The sequence below is a fragment of the Rutilus rutilus genome (genome assembly GCF_951802725.1).
Source record: "Rutilus rutilus genome assembly, chromosome: 10".
Classification (NCBI taxonomy): Eukaryota; Metazoa; Chordata; class Actinopteri; order Cypriniformes; family Leuciscidae; genus Rutilus; species Rutilus rutilus.
In genome coordinates this window covers 4,928,797-4,951,830 of record NC_140215.1, presented here as the reverse complement: position 1 = coordinate 4,951,830, position 23,034 = coordinate 4,928,797, and the positions used below count along the sequence as shown (strand labels likewise).

General features: G+C 37.7%; 1 protein-coding gene across 1 annotated transcript in view; it reads left to right on the top strand.

Moving 5' to 3' along the window:
* The window catches only part of lrp2a (low density lipoprotein receptor-related protein 2a), a 108,880-nt gene extending 85,997 nt beyond the window's left edge, over positions 1-22,883 (top strand). The window contains exons 60-80 of the mRNA XM_084421580.1: positions 704-820; positions 1,088-1,204; positions 2,261-2,398; positions 3,354-3,476; positions 3,627-3,755; positions 3,885-4,016; positions 5,012-5,143; positions 6,772-6,915; positions 7,260-7,425; positions 7,538-7,666; positions 8,833-9,053; positions 9,132-9,311; positions 10,545-10,664; positions 10,891-10,981; positions 12,073-12,140; positions 12,358-12,475; positions 13,715-13,841; positions 20,047-20,154; positions 20,268-20,384; positions 20,899-20,970; positions 21,447-22,883. Coding sequence (XP_084277706.1) covers positions 704-820; positions 1,088-1,204; positions 2,261-2,398; positions 3,354-3,476; positions 3,627-3,755; positions 3,885-4,016; positions 5,012-5,143; positions 6,772-6,915; positions 7,260-7,425; positions 7,538-7,666; positions 8,833-9,053; positions 9,132-9,311; positions 10,545-10,664; positions 10,891-10,981; positions 12,073-12,140; positions 12,358-12,475; positions 13,715-13,841; positions 20,047-20,154; positions 20,268-20,384; positions 20,899-20,970; positions 21,447-21,617 — 2,720 coding nt within the window. The 3' untranslated portion in view covers positions 21,618-22,883. The remainder of the gene's footprint in view (positions 1-703; positions 821-1,087; positions 1,205-2,260; positions 2,399-3,353; positions 3,477-3,626; positions 3,756-3,884; positions 4,017-5,011; positions 5,144-6,771; positions 6,916-7,259; positions 7,426-7,537; positions 7,667-8,832; positions 9,054-9,131; positions 9,312-10,544; positions 10,665-10,890; positions 10,982-12,072; positions 12,141-12,357; positions 12,476-13,714; positions 13,842-20,046; positions 20,155-20,267; positions 20,385-20,898; positions 20,971-21,446) is intronic.
* The last annotated feature ends 151 nt before the right edge of the window (positions 22,884-23,034 follow it).

Here is a 23,034-nt window from a genome sequence, read left to right as displayed (position 1 = left end):
AAAATGACATATTTAAACGTTTTTCAAACGCCTTAAAATAGCTTGAATGTCACTTTACACACTTGCCTCATTAAGTATACACGGTTCAATGAATATGCAAATTAGCCCCGCCTCAACTCACTCACTCCAGCTCAGAGATCCACTCAGTGACGATCACACATTGTCGTGATTGGTTACACGGTAGTTTGTGACGTCAACGATTTCAAACGCGTTTTTGAGACTGTCTTTGATTCACTGCAGTTTTAAAGCGAAACTACCCAGCAATGGCGTCGACTTATGAATTTGCACATGGTTTGTCTTAAAGCAGATTAAAAACACCACATAGACATATAAACATCATTAAAAGCTTGATTTTCACCAGAGGGGGACTTTTAAAAACTTTTTTCTCGGTTATATGAATGTTAAAGGAACAATCTATGTCTTCATTTTGAAAAACATTATGGGAACATTACTTTTGAATGTTCTCTGAACATTCTGACAAAATTAGTAGCATTTCAGTGCACAAAATTGCTGTATTGTTTGTTCAACAATAATTTTACCACAGTTAAGAGGGTTTTAGGCATTCTTCATGCTTAAGAACGCCCCTTACTTGTGGTAAATCACTGTGACCAACAGCCGCTTGGGCCTTATTGCTTTATTGGCCTGTCTGCCTTTTATGTATGTTCATGTGTGTCAGACTGACACGCTTCTTATGCGTCCACAGCCCCTCGTCCGTGCACTGAGAGCGAGTACCGCTGCGACAACCTGCACTGCATTCCTGACCGCTGGGTGTGTGACCATGACAACGACTGCGAGGACAACTCTGACGAGAGAGACTGTGGTGAGTGAAAGAAAAGAAGAGACAGCAGAAAGGAAAGGCCATCAAAAGACAGATGGAGAGAGAAAGAGTGTGGCCGTGGCACTAGCCGACATGTTCAACATCATAATACTGTCTTTTTATCACAGATTGATCCTCAGTGGGTGATATCTCAATGCATTTGTGCGCCTGGATACCTTGTGAATGACTTACAGGAAGTGTGCATAATTCATTCTCCATGGAGGATTGAGAGAGATTGGCTTTATTCTTTGTTGGATGAATGTGTTTCAGAGCTGCGGACCTGTCACCCGGGTTACTTCCAGTGCGGTAGCGGCCACTGCATCTCCGAGCGCTTCAAATGTGACGGCAACGCTGACTGTCTCGACTTCACCGATGAAAGCTCCTGTCGTGAGTGTGCCACGTTTTTTATCTGTTTTAATTCTGGAAATGCACCTGAGAACAAGACATCTGTGGATTATATTGTAGCGCCCTCTAGAGTCCAAAAGGGTTGTGCATCTGTAACTGTTCCCACTGGTATGGAAACTAGGGAATATCTTGGCCTTAGAAACTCATGAAAATTTTACATTTTGATTAAAGATTACAAAGACAAACTTACACTGATGAATCATTCACAATAAGATCAGGAACCTGTTGAGCAGCATCCCTGTAGCTTAAACATTAAGCCTTGGCACTAGCAATGCCAAATGGGTTTGAGTCCAACTGAAGTCAAGTCACCTTTATTTATATAATTCTAAGTACAACACAGATTGTTTCAAAGCAGCTTCGCAGTAATAAACAGGAAAATAATGATCAATGATGCACACTTCATCAAATATAAGACACATTCACATTCTGCTGTGAAGAGCTCTAAAAAGTCAATACGCTCTATGCACGAACGATGCTGACGTATGTCCGGTAGAATCTCAGCCAGTTAATCTCAGTTAACATCATTCACGTTAACCGCTGGAAGTTCTTGTGAACAGCGAGGGTAATTTGCCATTATCTCCACCGAATGCAACAATGGCTTCTGACGCAGCACCGGATGTAGCGGGGCGGGCTGAGACAAAACGTGGAAAACGTGCATAGAGCCAATAGTGTAATTATTCAGCTCAAGTCAGTTCAGTGTTGGTTCAGTTCAGTTCAGTTCAATAATTATGAATTGAGTTTAATTCAGCTCTAAGTAGCACTACAGAAGACAAAAGTGTCGTTATTCAGCTGGAGTCAAGTTTTGTTCCCATCTGATATTGTCAGTGCAGTCAAATTAATAATACTATTGAATATTAAGTGTCTTTTCTTTTAAACCCCAACTGAGAAAGCCTGAGACGACTGTGGCAAGGAACCCAAATCAAAAGATGATTGTTTGAATGCAATGTTAGACGCTTTCATATGCCAAATGCTAAATGTATTATGGAAATGTATGTTGAGTTGTGTGTGTGTGTGTGTGTGTGTGTGTCCACATTTCAGCCGCACGCTACCCGAACAGCACCTACTGTCCACCCTTCCTGTTTGAGTGTAAGAACCACGTGTGTGTGCAGCAGCACTGGATATGTGACGGAGATAATGACTGTGGAGATAATTCAGATGAGCAACTACATCTCTGCTGTGAGAAACCTATCTATCTATCTATCTATCTATCTATCTATCTATCTATCTATCTATCTATCTATCTATCTATCTATCTATCTATCTATCTATCTATCTATCTATCAATCTATCAATCTATCATCTATCTATCTATCTATCTATCTATCTATCTATCTATCTGTCTATCTATCTGTCTGTCTTACTATCTATCTATCTATCTATCTATCTATCTGTCTGTCTTACTATCTATCTATCTATCTATCTATCTATCTATCTATCTATCTATCTATCTATCTATCTATCTATCTATCTATCTATCTATCTATCTGTCTGTCTGTCTGTCTATCTATCTATCTGTCTGTCTATCTATCTGTCTGTCTTACTATCTATCTGTCTATCTATCTATTTTCCTATCTATCTATCTGTCTATCTATCTGTCTGTCTTACTATCTATCTACTGTATCTATCTATCTATCTATCTGTCTGTCTTACTATCTATCTATCTATCTATCTATCTATCTATCTATCTATCTATCTGTCTATCTATCTATCTGTCTGTCTTACTATCTATCTATCTATCTATCTTACTATCTATCTATCTATCTATCTATCTATCTATCTATCTATCTATCTATCTATCTTACTATATATCTGTCTATCTATCTGTCTGTCTTACTATCTATCTATCTATCTATCCATCCATCCATCCATTCGATCACATTCATCCATCCATCCATCCATCCATCCATTCGATCACATTCATCCATCCATCCAATCAATCACATCCATCATGTCATCCAATCGATCACATCCATCTATCCCTATATAACCCTTGAAATTTTTAAAGTGCATAAAGTCCTATCCAACTAGTATATTTCTAGTTAATTTGCAAGTATATCAGCTATATAACCCAGCCATTTTATACGTAGAACAGTTTTAACATGTACAAACGTCACGTGTCTTGTCTCCTCAGTGGACATCTCGTGCGATCCTCCGTTCCGTTTCCGTTGCGATAACACCCGCTGCATCTACAGTCACGAGCTCTGCAACTCTATAGATGACTGCGGTGATGGAACCGACGAGAGGGCGGAGCATTGTGAGTGATGGCCAGTCAACAGATTTTCACATCATACAGACTAGCATTTATTATGCTGACTATATGTAATATGTACCCGTTTTAATTCCCCAAATTCAATTGAAACTGTAGCGTGTTAAAACACCCTGCTTTGTGTGAATGATTGCTCAGGTGTGACTCCCACACACGGACCCTGCTCTGCAGATGAGTATAAATGTGGAAACGGTCACTGCATTCCTGAGCAGTACGCCTGCGACGACTATGACGACTGCGAAGACCAGACCGACGAGCTTGGCTGCTGTGAGTTTTCTTCATTTACTCACCCTTATGTTGTTCATTATCTTCTTTCTTGCATGAACAATAGTGGATGACGATTTATACTAACAAAAAATCTTGTTTTTGTAACGTTTCTTCATCTCTCTTGGTCAGACGACGGCCATGGGCGCTCATGCAGTGAGAATCTGTGTGAGCATAACTGCACAGATTTGTCGACCAGAGGCTTCATTTGCTCTTGTAGACCTGGATATAAACCTAACCCGGAGGACAAGAACACCTGCGATGGTTTGTGATGTCATCTTAATACTTTCTTTATTAGAAGACCTCAATATTTACAATAAAACAGGCTTATATAGAGGCATTCCGGAAGCCGGCCAGGACAACGGGAACTCCTGCAGGGGTTTCAGCGACTGATCTGTTTCAAAAACTCAAATCACAATTCAGTTTTTTTTATATTCTGTCCTTTTCATGGAATCTTTTCTGTCTGGATGAGAGCAACATAAGAAGCACATGCCGTCCATGCACAACATTATAAGTTAAAAGACTTAGTAAGTTTTAGTACTGAATGCATTCAGTGACTTTTACTTTCAAATTAAATTAAATCTTTTCTGTGACACCAAAACTCTGTGTAGCTACAGGCCAATTTACACGTTTACACACTTTTTTCAAAACTGTTAAACTTCAGTTCCAAACTTGTAAAAAAAACATGAGTTAAAAATAATTTTTTCATTTTATTAATTATTAATAAACAATTAATTTATCCGTAATTTGAAGCTTTTCTACATTGATACTATACTGAAATATATTCCAAAGCTAAAACAATTAGATGTTGCTGAACACTTACACAGGTGTTACAATTTTATTTCAAGGATCCATATCTCAAAACTTCGCTCGCTTTTTTAATTTCACGACCATCTAGACAAAAGTGGAAACCGTAAAGAATTTTCTACTGTGACAACATGCATCGCAGTGAATTTGAAACAGTAGAGAAGTGTCAATAGATGCTACCTGTTGTTAGCAGGTCATTGTTTTATAGTAATATATAGTAAAGTGTGTTTGCTGGGTGACAACCTTTGCTAGTGTTATGGAAGAATGAGTTGATTCGAGACATATATTAAGTGTTTTGGTAGTTTTATTATGAATGTGAAATTAACTGCTGAAAGTTGGTTAGGAGAACTGTGTGAAGGGTCTTGAAAAAGTAGGGTCTTGAGAAATGTGTCCTAGCGATTGTTAAAAATACACTGAATGTGTAATGTGAAGTGTTTTGTCCCCATCTGCAGATGTGAACGAGTGTGAGATTTACGGGATGTGTCCGCAGCAGTGCAGGAACACTAAGGGCACTTACGAGTGTTTCTGCGCTGAAGGCTTTCGATCAGTGGGAGAGCAGCCAGGAGTCGAATGCGCCGCTGAGGGTGAGGCCTGCAGTTTTATTATTTCTCTCTGGGATTATTTATCCTCCTTTTTTACCTTCTATGGCCTCTTATACCGTTCTTCTGTCAGGGGCTCTTTCTATGGACATCTGCATCTTTCACCTTTGTCATTTGTAGCGTTCTATGCATTTGTTTCTGAAACCTAGTGAGCTAGTAACATAGGTGTGTTCTTGAAAGGCTGAGATCTCATGACATGATATTAAAATGTGACAATATTTCTCGTTGAGGTGAAAAGCCGTCTCGTGATATCAGCATGACGGAGTTGAGTTTGTGGCAAAACTTTTTACAGTGCTTGCATTATATTGTCCACATTTAGGAAATTTTGGCAATTCTATAACGCACTACAGTAAGCTTATTGGAAAAAATATAGAAATGTTGATGACAAATATAAAAATATCAATATAAATATAATTATTTAGTACTGAAAAGTATTGATAACATTTTTGAGAATGACTGAAAATGACTTTTATCCAATATTTGTTGGTTTTAGACATATTTTTTTAGATTATCGAGGTGTTAGCTTGGCAACCTGCTATTTCCAAACGCTATTAAATTGATGCACATTTGTGAGTTGCTGTTTATGTAGAGCGTTTCAAATCGTTGAAAATCATCAAAGTGTCAATCATTTCAGGTAGGCTGCTGCCTTAAAGGAACACACCGACTTTTTGGGACTTTAGCTTGTTCACCGTATCCCCCAGAGTTAGATAAGTCCATACATACCTTTCTCATATCCGTGCGTGCCGTAACTCTGTCTGACGCACCTACCACTAGCCTAGCTTAGCACAAAGACAAAATAATGCCAACATTTTCCTATTTACGTGTTGTGATTTGTATAGTCGTATACATACTGGGAACTATATTCTCAGAAGGCGAAGCACTGCTATTTGGGCGGAGTGATTTGCTCGCTACTAGCTAATAATAACTCGCTACTGATCACTCCGCCCAAGTAGCAGTGCTTCGCCTTCTGAGAATATAGTTCCCAGTATGTATACGGTTAGAAGATGGCTGTGTCTCATATGACCTTGTTATTCGTACACGCTGTGACTATACAAATCACAACAATATGTAAATAGGAAAATGTTAGCGTTATTTTGTCACTTATTGTGAGCAATATGCTAGCTGGAGCCGTTTACCTCCAGTCTTTGTGCTAAGCTAGGCTAGCAGTGGGTGCGTCAGACAGAGTTACGGCACGCACGGAGATGAGAAAGGTATGTATAGACTTATCTAACTCTGGGGGATACGGTGAATAAGCTAAAGTCCCAAAAAGTCGGCATTTTCCTTTAAGGTGCAGTCACATTAGCAAAACTTTTAGCTACATTTTGCAGGAAAAATGGTCAATTGTCTAATGTCGATCCACCATATTCTTAATGTAAGAGCGGATGTGGCCATTTGTAACTTGAATTTGACTTCCAGTGTTATTCGTTTCCAGTTATTTTAGCCGTACAAAAACAAAACGTTATACTGCTTGATATTGCAAACTGGTATTTGCTATCATACTATTTTAATTAATTATCGTGATCATAAACAGACAGGCTGTGACGTCCTAATTCAATGTGTCCCTTTCTCACTCTCCTGTTGTTTCTTTTGTTTTCTGTTTCTTTTTTCCTCAGGAAATCCTCCCGTGTTGTTATTGCCTGATAATGTGCGCATCCGTCGCTTTAATCTCTCGTCTGCACAGTACTCTGATTATGTGGATAATGCAGAGCACATTCAGGCACTGGACTACCTGTGGGACCCAGAAGGCCTCGGTCTCAGTAAGGCACTATTCACGGGATATCACATATATGTTTTGATGCAGATGCAGCACAAGGAAGCATAATTTACAGCACAATAAAACAGGAATACAATTATTTCTCTATAGAGGAATACACTTTTTTTCTGATTTTCAAATTCCATTTTGCTTCTACTTAAAGATTGTAACATTGCGAATCATCTTGACGCTTATTAGTTTGTGACTTGAAATCTTTATTGAAGAATGTTTTGAAATTCCTACCATACCGTCCTAAGTTCCTGAAAACATGATCACTGTTGCACTGTTTTATCTTCTTGTTTCTATAATCAGGTTTATGAATGCAAACTGAAGCATAATGATTTTCAGGTATAGTGTACTGGACAGTGTTGGGACGAGGCTCTGAGTTCGGCTCGATCAAGAGGGCGTATATGACCACGTTTGATGACCATGGAAATAATCCTGTAAAAGAGGTGGACCTGGACCTCAGATACATCTCCAGTCCTGATGGCATCGCTGTGGACTGGATTGGAGGGTTTGTGCACTGCTTTTCTAAACTTCACTTTACTTGAGGAGGTCTGATGCAAACAGTTCCAGAAAAATAAATATCTATCTGCTATGCGTTTTGTCTTTTTCATTATATATAGCCATATTTACTGGACGGATGCTGGGACTAATAGAATCGAAGTGGCTAAACTGGATGGACGTTACAGAAAGTGGTTAATTCACACTGATCTTGATCAGCCGGCTGCTATTGTGGTCAACCCTGGTCTAGGGTAAGAACATGGATATATAACTGCTCACTTGGAATTGAAAAATTCAGTGGGCAGTCTTAAGGGATGCATGGTTATGACTATCCTGCACTGCGAAAAATTATTTTCTTACTTTGTATTTTTGTCCTTTTTCCCGTACAACTATCTCAACATTCTTAGATCAAGATACATTTACTTGAGATGCAAAATGAGATAAGATGAAAAGTCTTGTTTCTGAAAAACTTATCAAAATGAATTGATTTATGCTTAAAACAAGAACAAATATCTGCCAATGGGATAAGAAAAATAAAAGATTAATTCAAAGGGAAAAAATACTTGTTTTTTCTTTTTATCTTATGTTATGTTTGCATCTCATGTAAATGTCTTAAATCTTGATTTATACACCTATTTATACGGGAAACCAAGACAAAAATACTGATGAAACAATTTTTTTGTTGTGTGGAAATATCTGGCAATTTTTAAATTGTGATTTTCAGGTCTGGAGAAGCCATGGTAATTAAATAAACAAAAATATATTTTAAGTTATATTGTAGAAATGTTTTTGGCTAGATAATGCTCTTTTGTTGAGCTTATGTAGAGATTTGTAAGTGAATCGTTCTTTTTGTACCGATTCTTTTCTATGAATAGTCAAATCAGTTCTCAATTAGAGTGTTTCGTTAGTGAACTGGTCTGAAACAGTGTGGAGGAAACATTGAAAATATATTGATCATCACTCTTAAAAATAAAAGGTTCTTTATTGGCATTAATTGGTTTCAGGAACAACTTTTAATGGCCAATTCACAGACCAACGTGGACAGTCACCAGATTACAGTACCTCACTTCTCAGACATGTTTAATCACTGAAAACTTGCTCCAACAGACACACTGATCCGACAAATTATCTGTTGCCGTCTGTCGGTTTGAATTGGCTTTAACATCCATGAAACCTTTCCGTTTCACAAAAGGTTATTTATAGTGGAAAAAAAGGTTCTTCTGATTTTCTAAATGTTCACACTAAGATTTTTTTTTTTTTTTAAGAACTGTTCACTAAAAGGTTCTGGTTCTTCTATGGCATCGCTGCGAAAACTCCCTTTTGGACTTTTATTTTTAAGAGTGTAAGCTGTGGGAGCCCTGATTCTTCCGAACTGTCATTAATGAGCATCATTTTGTGCATGTATATATTATTATAGGAAGATGTTCTGGACCGACTGGGGCAGAAAGCCCACGATTGAGGTGGCGTGGATGGATGGGCAGCACAGAGAGGTGCTGTTAGATGAAGATCTGGGCTGGCCTACCGGTTTAGCTTTGGACTACCTGAATGAAAACCGGATCTACTGGTGCGACTCAAAAGAGAACATCATCGAGTCCATGAAAGTGGATGGAACAGACCGGCAAATTATCATATCAGGAGGTGAGACACTGGAGCATAAGACCGGGAACATCTCAAACTTTTGAATGGCCGTCGTTCACACGTTTGTTTTCATTGCAGACATCGGGCATCCCTACAGTCTGGATGTGTTCGAGGGCCATGTGTACTGGACGACTAAAGAAAAGGGAGAAGTGTGGAAAAAAGATAAGTTTGGGAAAGGAGACAAGGTGAAGGTGTTGACCATAAACCCCTGGCTGACTCAAGTACGCATCTACCAACAGCACCGACACAACCACTCAGGTGAGACAACAACTTATTAAAAGAAACATATTTCAACAATATATGACCAAAATCCACATTAGATCACAATTGGAAGTTATTGCAAACACTCATTGGTGGTTTAAAGTGAGTTTTGAGGAAAAGCATAGTATTAACCGTATAAATGGTCTTATGTAGCTTGATGATAATCTTGTATTTTGTCAAAAGTGTTAATAATTGTTTGTTTTTTTGGGAAAGCCATGTAATGCCAGAAGGCTAATTAATGGCAAAAAAAATAAAAATTGTATCATACCCAGCAAAGGTGTGAAAGGTTTGTCGAGTGATAACAATAGAAACATGAATGAGGCAATTTGACACACCAGACATAGACAATAGACCGCAAGAGAGCTTACAGGGGGCAATATATATTTTTTATTAGCCTTCTCTAAAAACACACATGACATGGTCTTTGAAAATGTTTCATAAAATTCATATTTTTAGAGATAACATCTTCAGAATTGAAATGAAGCATGACCACACTTGTGGCTTCTGCTTCATTGTATTTCTAAGTTTCTACACTACAACCACGTAAAATTTTGTATACATTTAAAATATTTTGTTAATATTTTTATTTTATGTTTGAGATTATATATCTCCACATTAATAACAGTCAGAGTAATTCTGAGTCTTGAACTATAAACTCTCAAGTGTTGGCTTTCTAATTATGTTGGTTATGTGTCTATTCAGAACGGCTTATGAGCATCAACCTTTTTATTTTGGGTATGCCATTAATGCCTCCCTTGCAAAAATCGGGGGTGCAGAGAAAGGGGTTAAGCAGCCCTTTCATTTAAATTCAATACCACATTGTGCTGAAGGAGTGTTCCTAGCAAATTAAATGTTATCTTATATCCTAGTATGAACAGTAAACTGTATATCACGATATAGTTGTTTTTGCTGGAAATTTGAAACATCAACAATTCATGTGTTAAAGCCTATATTTGCATAATTCATTGAATGAAATACTTAACAAATGAAAGGTACTCATTTATCTTATTATTTTCTCCTTTTTATGAATTTTGATGGAATAAAGGATAGATCTGACATTATTTATTGCCTAATTTAAAAGCAAAAAAGGCTTAAACCTAATACTATTAAATTGATAGTTACAAACCTTAAATATAGGCTATATATAATCACATCTTTGGTGAATTATTTAAAATACTGGTGGGTCAATTTTCTGTGACGGAATAAATCATTGCTGACTCTCTCTTGCAGTGCTCAACCCCTGTCAGGATGCCTGCAGTCACCTGTGTTTGCTGCGGCCGGGTGGATACACCTGTGCCTGTCCGGAGGGAACCACGCTCCTCTCCTTCAACAAGAATGAATGTGATGCTGGTAAGAGATGCAGATGCACAGATGCACACTGCTGTTTGTTTGTGAGATCATCAGATCACGTCCCATTAATCCTTTTCATAGCGTACATGCATGTGCTGCATCGAATACTGCATGATTTCATTGTTGCCATGTGATGTTTTGAGAAGGTGTGTGTGTTTGACTTGTGATGTGATTACATTGTGGTTGTGTTGCATTATTATGTCATGCCTGGTCTTCGCACCTGCAGCCATTGAGGCAGAGGTGTCCATGCCGCTTGCATGCAGATGCATGAACGGAGGAACATGCTTCACTGATGAGGGAGGCCTGCCCAAGTGCAAGTGAGTGTGACTGCTAGTCAAGAAGTATCTTATGCTCACCAAGGCTGCATTTATTAGATCTAAAATTAATATTATTTTCAATAGATACACTGTAATATTTTAATATCGATATATTTTATTTATATCATTTATTAACAGTATATGTGAGCCTGGATCACAAAACCAGTCACAAGTCGCACGGGTATATTTGTGGCAATAGCCAACAGGGTCAAAATGATCGATTTTTCTTTTATGCCAAAAATCATTAGGATATTAAGTAAAGATCATGTTCCATGAAGATATTTTGTAAATTTCCTACCGTAAATATATAAAACATTTATTTTTGTGAGTGAATGCAGCACAATCGCGAACATAAATGGACAACTTTAAAGGTGATTTTCTCAATGTTTCGATTTTTTTGCATCCTCAGATTCCAGATTTACAATAGTTGTATCTCGGCCAAATATTCTCCTATCCTAACAAACCATACATCAATGGAAATCTTATTTATTCAGCTTTCAGGCGAAACTCCAGGGTCACATATAAACATTTCTGCTTTTTCAATGCCTTTTATCTATTTTTTCTATTTAAAAAAAAAATATATATATATATATATTTCAGTAATAAATATAATTTATCATACTCAAAACCTCTATATTTTGTTATGAATAACTGTTGCAATATTTCATATGAAAATATATAATTTAATGATTTTAATATTTGTAAAATTATTAAATATAAATGAAAAAAAAAAGTATGAAAAAGAATTGATTAAACTAAGCTGTTAAAACAACTCTGAACTGTTGCAACATTTGAACACATGAACGCATGACTGTGTTCATGAAATTTTAAACTGTTTCTGACATTTTGTCTGGAAAAAACTATTAACATTACAAATGTACACAAGGTAAAAAAAAAAAAAAAAAAATTATAAAAATGCTTTGGCCCCTTTAAGGACATGGAATAGGAAAATAATTATTTTAATTCCTTTTTTAGAATGAAACTGGTGAAATGCAGTAAGTCTCAAATAGTAGCAAGAGAAGGCATTTTTCCAAAGCGATTTGAGATGAACTGTGGAGTGTCTCTAACAGGTCCGTGTTTTTTCTCCTCAGGTGTCCATACGGTTACTCAGGGAGTTACTGTGAGATGGGGAAGTCTAGAGGTGCTCCTGCTGGGACAGGTAAACAAACTCTTACTTGTTAATTAGTGAAGTATAAGTGTTGAGTAGGCACCTTTACTCACAGTTTTTAACATGTGATGCTGTTATTTATCAACTCTGATTTCTCTAACAAACTCGTTCAGCAGCTTTACTCACTCCCAGCGAAGGATCGTGTTCATGTCAAATGAAGTGTAATGAGACTGCACTAATATATCTTACATATTGTGTGTGTTTGTAGCTGTGACCGTCCTGTTAGCAGTGGTTATTATTCTGATTACTGGAGCTCTGGTTGTGGGACTTTTCCTCAACTACAGGCGCACCGGCTCTCTCATCCCGTCAATGCCTAAACTACCGAGGTACAACACAAACACTCAACTACATACAGTAGAAACGTATTTAAACACTTAAGCCACACTTAAAAACACATGACTTCTCTTTAACCAACCGGTCTCGAGGTGCTTTTAGTGGATGTATGAACAGTACATCTATTGTGAATTATTTTGGTTGTTTTTTTTGCTGTTTTATTTATTTTTTATTTTTTGAGTTGAAAACTCACCAAGGCTGCCTTTATTTGATCAAAAATACAGTAAAACAGTTATATTTTGAAGTATTACAATTTAAAATAAGTGTTTTCTATTTTAATTTAAAAAATTACATTTATGCATTTGGCAGACGTTGCATTTTTTTTCAGGATTCTTCCATGAATAGAAAGTATTTATTTAAAATAGAAATCTTTTGGTAACATTATATATCTTTATTGTCACTTTTCTTGAATTTAATACATTCTAGCTGAATAAAAGCAATAATTTATTTTTCCAATGGTATACATGTTAGATTTTTAATATCAAACCGATAACTTTACTAATAGCTTGCCACTGTTATACAACATCAAAATTGTTAAAGATTTGTTGGTTGCCGCCAATTTAAATGAATCTACTGTAGAGTTATGTCATATTGAATATTCATGATATAATATTTGCAATGGCTTTGCTGGTGTTATCAAATTGTTATCAATGTTGCACTGCTTTTAATGTGCTTTTTATTTGGCTATGAAGTGTCCATGTCATTAGACTAAAATTCTGATCTTTCTGAGTCTCTGACTTAAACTTGAGCAGTGAAAACAATGTGCAAGTTGGTTTAATTTCCAGTGAAATCATTAAAGGAATAGTTCACTTTAAAATGAAAATTCTGTCATAATTGACTCACCCTGAAGTTGTTTCAAACCTGTATGAATATCTTGCTTCTGCTGAACACAAAAGAAGATATTTTGAAGAATGTTGGTAACCAAACAGTTGATGGACCCCATTGACTTCCATACTATTTTTTTCCCTACTATGGACGTGAACAATTCCTTTAATTTGGATCGATTCAAAACTTTTACTGTTAATTTACTTTATCGCTCAAAAAGTTTCAGAAGTCCCCTTGTGGAATCTTTCATGTAAAATGTTTAGTAAAATTATATGTCAGTAAATAATTATATGTATTGTTATATTGATGCATATAAATGAAAATGTTTAAAAACTTATTTTATTTATAATTATTATTCCAGTTATTTAGATATCATGTACCAATTATTTCTCCACTGTTTCTCTTAGTCTGAGCAGCCTGGTGAAGTCGGGGGACACAGGAAATGGAGTGTCGTTTCATTCGGGTGACAATGTCACGATGGACCTGGAGCCTCAGACTCTGGGGGTGTCGTTCATCGACAGGGCCATGCAGCTGGTAAATCTGGCCTTTTTAACAGTAACTTGTGTCTCCTGAATTGTTAAGTGCACTCAGCACATTTTTTCCTGACTAATCTATGAGGCGTAAAATCCCTGTTCGACCTTTTGACTTTGAACCTAGTGTTAATATTACATAATTTCCAGGATTTCTAAGTGCACTAGGGATTTCGCTGTATCATTAATCACAAAAAAAAAATAACTCTTGGCTAATGAAGATCCTGTTAAAAGTAGTGGTCGACTGATATATCTAGGTCAGCCATGAAACGCTAGAGGGCGCAGGCTGATAGGTCTGCTACCAATCATTACCGCATGGTACAAGCTGATTGGCCTCTGCTGATCCTGCAGCCAATGAGATTGCTTGCTCAACATTTAAATAGTCTGGTTCAGTGTTTGCTGTAAACTAGTCCTGCAACCCCTAGTGAACCTCTGAACCCCTCCACCTCCCCCAGCTCCACCTGCTTAGATCTGCTTCGGGATTTATGTATGTTTATTAATGCAGTAGCAGCGTGTCTTACATGCTCACAACAGCGTGTCTGTGTATCTGTTAGCAGTAGCAAGTACATACTTGCTCTATAGCAGCAGCAGATCGAGTCCGCCAAGACCAAACACATTATCACTGCCATATTCAATAACATTCAAAAAACTATTCCGAGAGCTGTCATGATTAAAATGAGCTTTTCAAACGAGATGATGTTAATTACATGAACTTTTACACTTTTGTTTAAAAGTTTGGGGTCAGTAATTAATACTTTTATTCAGCAAGGATGCATTAAATTTATCAAAAGTCACAGTTATAATTTCTATGATTTCTTTAAAGGGCACCTATTATGACTCTTATCACAAGATGTAAAATAAGTCTCTGATGTCAAGTCAAGTCAAGTCAAGTCATCTTCATTTATATAGCGCTTTTAACAATGTAGATTGTCTCAAAGCAGCTTCACAGAGATAAGCGTATAATTTAAGGTAACAGAGATTGTTTCGGCTTTACAGCAGAGTTAAGTTATTTCCATCTAAAGTTAGTTTTAATTGATTTGGTTCCGTCGCAATGATCATTTGTTATTAAATTAGGGGCCGCTAAGACGACACCATTCTCTCTACACAGACTTTAAACGCGAACCTGTGAGAAACGCTGATGGCGTTCACATGCGCATTTAGAATGGGTTCTATAGTTATGTGCGTTAGAATATACGCAGGTTTGGAATTCCCTACAAGCCAAGCCTAAACAAAATACTTGTCTTTCCTTAGAAATTTTGATAAGGAATTTTATTTTATTTGTTGCTTTGGGGTAGGACCGCGAGACGAATTTTCCCGACAACGCCTTATCTGTAGAGTGGTAGTGGGATCCTCCATAGGGAGAGACTAGTTGGCACTTCAGCACTGCGTTGTCATCGGTCCAGGTGAAGGTCCTTCGTCAGATCTGGATACGGCCCGGATCCGGCAGGCTGCAGGAAAAACCTTGGGATAAACACAGACACTAAAATTAGCGTAGATGCCATTCTTCTCATGATGTAACGAGTACATCAGGATTTTTGGGAAGTGTTCCCGGTTCCGGCTGACCTAATCTATGCAGCATAACATTAAATTATAGAAGTCTATAATGTATTATGTGAAAGCTAGGTCAAAGAGATGTGTCTTTAATCTGGCTTTGAACTGACAGAGTGTGTCTGCTTCCTGGACAATGGTAGGAAGACTGTTCCAGAGTTTTGGTGCTAAATAGGAAAAGGATCTACCGCCAGCAGTGGATTTTGATATTCTAGGTATAATCAACTGGCCGGAATTTTGAGATCGTAATAGACGTGACGGACTATAATGCGTTAAGAGCTCGCTCAAGTACTGCGGAGCTAAACCATTCAGTGCTTTGTAAGTAATCAGCAATATTTTAAAATTTATGCGATGTTTAATAGGGAGCCAATGCAGTGTTGACAGAACTGGGCTAATATGGTCATACTTCCTGGTTCTGGTAAGAACTCGAGCTGCTGCGTTTTGAACTAGCTGTAGTTTGTTTATTAAGCGTGCAGGGCAACCACCCAGTAGAGCATTACAATAATCTAGCCTTGAGGTCATGAACGCATGAACTAATTGTTCCGCATTTGTCAATGAGAGCATATGACGTAATTTAGATATATTTTTAAGATGGAAAAATGCAGTTTTACAGATACTAGACACGTGACTTTCAAATGAAAGATTGGTATCAAAGAGCACACCCAGGTTCCTAACCGACGACGAAGACTTAACAGAGCAGCCATCAAGTGTTAGACAGTATTCTAGGTTATTACGTGAGGAAGTTTTTTGTGAATTTAGAAGTAGGAAATTACAAGTCATCCAATTTTTTATATCCGCTATGCATTCCGTTAATTTTGTGAATTGATAAGTTTCGTTAGGTTTTGAAGAAATATAGAGCTGAGTATCATCGGCATAACAGTGAAAGCTAATGCCATGTTTCCTAATGATATCTCCTAAGGGTAGCATGTACAGAGTGAACAGCAGCGGTCCTAGTACTGAGCCTTGTGGTACGCCATACTGAACTTGTGATCGATGAGACATCTCATCATTTACTGCTACAAACTGATAACGGTCAGATAAGTATGATTTAAACCATGCTAGTGCATTTCCCGTAATGCCAACATAATGTTCTAATCTATTTAAAAGAACGTTGTGGTCGATGGTGTCAAATGCAGCACTAAGATCGAGTAACACTAATAGAGAGATACAACCACGATCGGATGATAAGAGCAAATCATTTGTGACTCTAACGAGAGCTGTTTCGGTACTATGGTACGGTCTAAATCCGGACTGGAAATCCTCGCAGATATCATTTCTTTCAAGAAAGGAACACAGTTGTGAGGATACTGCCTTTTCTAATATCTTTGACAGAAAAGGTAGATTCGAGATCGGCCTGTAATTGACTAATTCTGAAGGATCAAGTTGCGTTTTTTTAACAAGCGGTTTAATCAAAGCCAGCTTAAAGTTTTTTGGTACGTATCCTAGAGACAAAGACGAATTAATGATATTAAGAAGAGGATCTATGACCTCTGGAAGTATTTCTTTCAGTAGCTTAGTCGGTATAGGGTCTAACATACATGTTGTAGATTTAGATGATTTAATGAGTTTATTAAATTCTTCCTCTCCTATAGCAACGAATGAATCAAATTTTTCCTCAGGGAGACTACAATGCACTGCCTGATGCGATACTGTAGTAGACGGTTGCATAGTTATAATTTTGTCCCTGATATTATCAATCTTATAAGTGAAGAAGTTCATAAAGTCATTACTGCTGTGTTGCTTGGAAACTTCGGTGCTTGAAGCTTTATTTTTCGTTAGTTTAGCCACCGTTTCAAATAAATACCTAGGATTATGTTTATTTTCTTCTAATAGGGTTGAAAAATAAGCAGATCTAGCAGCTTTTAAAGCCTCTCTGTAAGTAATTGAGCTCTCTTTCCATGAAATGCGAAATACCTCTAGTTTTGTTTTCTTCCAGTTGCGCTCCATTTTTCTGGCTGCTCTCTTAAGGGCCCGAGTGTGCTCGTTGTACCACGGCGTTGGACTATTTTCTTTAATCTTCTTTAAGCGCAACGGAGCAACTGTGTCTAAAGTGCTGGAAAAGAGAGAGTTAAACGTTTCTGTTGTAATATCTAGTTCTTCTAAGCTATCTGAGATGCTGAGATGATGAAACTGATTAGGAAGATTATTAATAAAGCAATCTTTAGTAGCAGAAGTGATAGGTCTCACATATTTGAAACACGGAGTCGGCTTTGCAGCCTTGGCTAAATGCAAATTACACGAGACTAGATAATGATCTGAGATGTCATCGCTCTGCTGCAGAATGTCCCCAGAGTATGTGTGTGAAGTTTTAGCTCAAAATACCCAACAGATCATTTTTTACAGCATGTTTAAATTGTCATTTTTTGGAGCTCAGAAAAACATGCTGTTTTAGTGTGTATCCCTTTAAATGCAAATGAACTGCTGCTGCCGGCCCAGGGCCATCACAAGCTCGCGCTCAGAGCCAGGACAATCTCATCTGATAACATCATAAACTCTCTCTCTCTCTCTCTCCCTTTCATTATCATCAACATACACAGCGAAGTACACAAAACACTCGTTACAACTAACAGTAAACAAATATATACACAACTTTTCAGTGGGTGCTTAATAAACTGGTGAACCTTATATCCGTAAATTGACTCGATGAGCTGTCATAAAGTGCGTGCTCTCACTTTCATTTCTGCCGTGGTCAGTAACGTTAGGCCTGTCGCTCTGGAGACTGTAAGCTGGATCACAAACAGTACAGATCCATCCTCGAGTTAGCCTGGCTAACGTCAGACCACTTTCTCTTTGAGACGTGGTCTGGATACTACATGTTCATTTTCTCGTATTTGAGGCGTGGTTTACGAATGCCCAGAGCCGTTTATTGGGCGCTACAAAATGTCTATCAAATGCGCCTGTACGTAGCTTATAGCCAATCGTTTCAATTTATACCAGATGACGTAAGTAGAGCGACAGAAATTCAACGAAGAAGACGACGATGGGTCAGAGATTTATGTGTACACCAGAGAGTCCTGCACGGGTCCGATTTTGTAAATCCGCACCCGACCCGTTTTCCAACAGCAGCACTAATAAAAATCTGCACCGACCCGCACCCGAAATAAAATCAGTTTAGACTATCACATTATAGACACTTACAAAAATGTTTATTGCCAGGTCATACAGAAGTTATTACACGACAATTAACACAAGGACAACTTCAGCCGAAGCTGTCAAAAGGCCGATACATGAAGAACATGGCTAACGTTACCACACAAATCGAACAGACACGGCTACACCACTATATGCCACGCAATTTCGTCTAGCCTACATCTGACAATTTTGGGTTCAAACACGCTCTGCACACCACACATACTAACAGTGTTAAATATGAAAAATACCGTTCGATAGAACGGCTTTGTTACCAGTTATCTGCGTGCTTCCTCAGGGATGAAGTTCCTCATTTGCAGCTATCCAACACGAAAATGTTTGCAGCAAAGCTTTTTACAATATTTTCTTCAGATAACTCCAAATTTCTCCCACACACTGGACTTGATTTTTGATGACGTATTGTCGACAACTTTACAATCATTCTCCACTAGCTATTCTTTTCTTCAACTCCTCAGCATCCATCTCGACGACTGCAAGCAGATCGCGCGCGCGGTTATGATGAATTTTTAAAAGTGGAAGTAGCCTAGGTAACGTTATAGATCCTGGGAGGGGTGGCGCATCAGCACAAATAAACTGATGTGGATTTTAAATTATTTTATCAACTTAAAATACAGGCATATTTTTGTAGATGTGTTTGCTTGCTAAACTAAATATGCATATATTTTTACGTCTGTCATGTTGGATCCATAGATAAACAAACTGCTTCGGTGTGTCGCATATACTTCGTCATCGTCTTGCTGCTCCCTCCCCGTTCTGTGATTGGTTCCCTATTTCAGGGGAAAGATTAGCCCATGGTAGCCAGACTACCTTGCAGCGTGAATAAAATTGCGCTGCTCAAGGCAGTATGGGGAAACCCAGGCTATCCTCGAGTAACAACGAGAGTAAATGAAGACTGCTATGTTCATTCTTACATCCAACAACAAAACACCTCAATCGCTTAGGAGACATTCTTGTCTACAGCTGCTCAAGCGTCGAAACAATGGCAGACTCTGTGTCCAGCTTACTCAGGGCGGGTCTATGCTCAAACTGCAGTGTCAATCAACAGTCGTGGGATGGGCCTGTGCAAAGTGACGTCACATTGCCCCGAATCTGAGAACAGCTCGTTCTGAGACAGTGCTTATGATTTATGGGGATTATGAAAAAAAGCACTGGGTGGATTTTTATCATTCTAGGGTGGTTGTGTACACACACTGCCAACACACATTTATGTTCAAACACCATGTAAAAGTGAATTTTGCATAATAGGTGCCCTTTAAGATTCCTGGTGAGCATAAGACACTTGTTTCAAAAACATTGACCCCAAACTTTTGAACGGCAAACAACTTCTGTTTAGTGGCAAGTAGACACGGTTATCTGATAAAGTGCCCAGATATTGGTGGATTTAATTCACCTGACTGGTATCGGTCTCTAGCCAGCTGTGGGTCGTAGCATTGGAAAAATAACAACTACTGAAGATATTAAAGGAAGACGTTTTCTTTGTGTCTGATCTGGAATCTGGTTTTTATTATTAGGATGAGAATTTTGCAGACTCTGGGAGGCAGCCAATCACATTTGAGAATCCTCTGTACTCAACTGCAGCCGGCCCATCCAGCGACCCTGCGGTAATACATGCTACACAGGTATATTTACTACCCGAACGCCTTTCATAACCTTCTAGACACTTCTGCAGTATAAATCGAACATTTTAATTCTGAGCAGGGTCTTTAGTTTTGTGTTTCTGTGCTTCATACAGGTCACTGTGAACGTCAGTGGTGACCAGGTGGAGAATAACTTCTCAAACCCCACGTACCACACTCGTGAACATGCAGTGGAAGTGAAGAGCGTACCTGCAGAGGAAACGACCACTCAGGTTAGGACATCTGAACGTTTGTCTTCAGTTTAGCCATTGCTAGCAGTGAATAGCTACATGGCTAATAGCGATTAGCTAAGTGTTAAAACATGCAAAAAATCCTAACTAATTATTAAAACATGCTAAAATGTGTTAGCATCATGATAACAACATGCTTAATTAATGCTCAATGCTCAATAAATGATGTTAGCATCTCCTAGCTACCTAAAACATGCTAAGAACATGTCAAAAACATGTTAACACATGCTAGCAACATCTAGTGAAGCATTAAAACATGTTAGCATCATATTAACTGTTAGCATTATGCTAACAACATGTCACGTTAGCATTATGCTAACAACATGTCACGTAAAACAACACCCATACCCCTCTTAGAATATCATAGAGAAGTGGGTGAGCTTTTTTGACTCGAGGCGGCAAGCACCACTTATATTTTCTTCAGAAAATGTACATGTCTAGTTTCCTGTTGATCTTCCATCACGTAACCATGTGTTATTTTTATTTTATTACTCAGGAGTCCAAATGGAGTTTCTTTAAAAGAAAACTGAAGCCAAGCACAACGTTTGAAAACCCTACTTATTCAGAGGTGAGCAGCAAGACAAAGGCAACTTCAAATATAATATATATGATTTTTTTTATAGCAGAACATTGAATGTACATTGACCACATTTATATATGCACGTTAAAATTGAGATTTGTGACGTTATTGGAATATTGGAATTTAGTCATATTCTGACTATGTGAACATTTATTTATAATTTCACTTGTCCAGTAGTAATACAATAGTAATAATGATTAAACCAATAAACAGATAGCCAAGGAAACACAAATATTACATTTGCATTTTGTCATTAAGCAGACACATTTAAGCAACTTACAAATAAGGAAAATCATAAGCAATTAGTCAAAGAGATAGGAGCTGCTCTTGCATGACTGAAATAGCTGCCCGAGAGGCGTTTCAAAGGTGACTTGCCTTATTAAAGAGACTGGTTTTAAGCAGAATATGGGTGTTAATCTGAGAATGATGAAAGTTGACATGGTCTTTGCTCTTCCACGTGTCAGATGCAGGACGAACCGACATCTGGAGCTGCAGACGCCAGCTCTTCATCACAGCCGTCTCCTTTCGTTCCTCCTCCCAAACCCCAGAAGCGAGAGAAACTCAGCGCCTATTCACCAACAGAGGACACCTTCAGAGACACGGCCAACCTGGTTAAAGAGGACAGTGAAATATGACCAACACACACGGGAAAAAAATACAAAGAAACACTCCCTTTGCACAGAATCTATTTTTATATGCAGCCTGCATACAACAGAAATCAATTTAAGATTATTTTTGACAAAAAAAAAAAAAAGTATAGATGAGAATAGATGAAATGTTTGTATAGCCTACAGAAAAGACACTTTGCCTTCTGATACTTTGTATGCCAATTCATGTTGTATGATTCTTTTTTTTTATTATTATTGTGATGTCATATTTGTATATCTTTGCACTGATGCTGCTGAAGGAGAATGTTATGAATATTTTGTACATTTGTAAATTGAAAAGATTTTGTTTGATAATATCCTCTGGTCAGACATTATTTTGAAATAGATTATTACTTATTCCTGGAGATTCACACACACACACACACATATGCCAATGTTACTGAGTAAAGTGCTTCGAGAGCCATCTGAGACTTTGCCGTTTGATATGATTATTCTTAAGCGGTTTTCGCCACTGGAGAGAAAACACCACGCATATGCATCACTTATGTAGATATACCTCATTTGTGGAGCGGCCAGATTCAAGAGAAAGAGCAAAACACCACAGTTTGTCTGAGATATCAGATCTACCGAGTGCAATTAAAGGAAAAAAATAAAAATCTGTCCTTATTTACTCATCTTTAAGATGTTCTCTTTGTCAAAACAACCATAAAACTAGTCCATATTACTTGTGCTTTGTGAGGGGGACTACCACTGAATATATGATAAAGAGCTGTGTGAGTAAATAATGGCAGAAATGATACTCTAAATACTGTGTGATTCAGAGAAAGGGACTCTCATTAAAGAAAGTCTGAAAATATCATAATGCAGTGACATATTCTGCTGTAAACACATCGTAATAGAAGCAGAAGACACGACTTCTGTTTTATATATTTAAATAATACTTGAAATCGCCCAGTTTATATGCATGGGTTAGGATTGTGACTCTGTGATTTCTTCGACCTGTGCTGGAGATCTCTGATGTCCCATCAGCGCTTCAAGGGCTTTTCATATTTACTTTCCCATCTGACAAGTCCATGGGCAGGAAAGTCAGTTTTAAGTGATTTTGTATATCAATGACATTAAAAAAAAGAATATTATGAATGTATTCATCTTAATAAAGCCCATTTCTGATGAGAAAAAGAACTGGAAACAAATTAATGCTGCTGTGAAAAAAAAATCAAATAAATTTGTTTTGTTTGTTTTTAAGAAATGTGCAGATTCTTTATGTACAACATGCACAACATATTTACACACACATATACTATATATATACTGTAGCTATATGAGCTACACTTCTTGTTCATTCTCTTCAACTAATAGGCTAAATGATATGGGTTGAGCAAATTAGTGAAGACAGGTGATACTGGTTACTTAAAATTTAATAAATCTTCAAAAAATGGGTTCC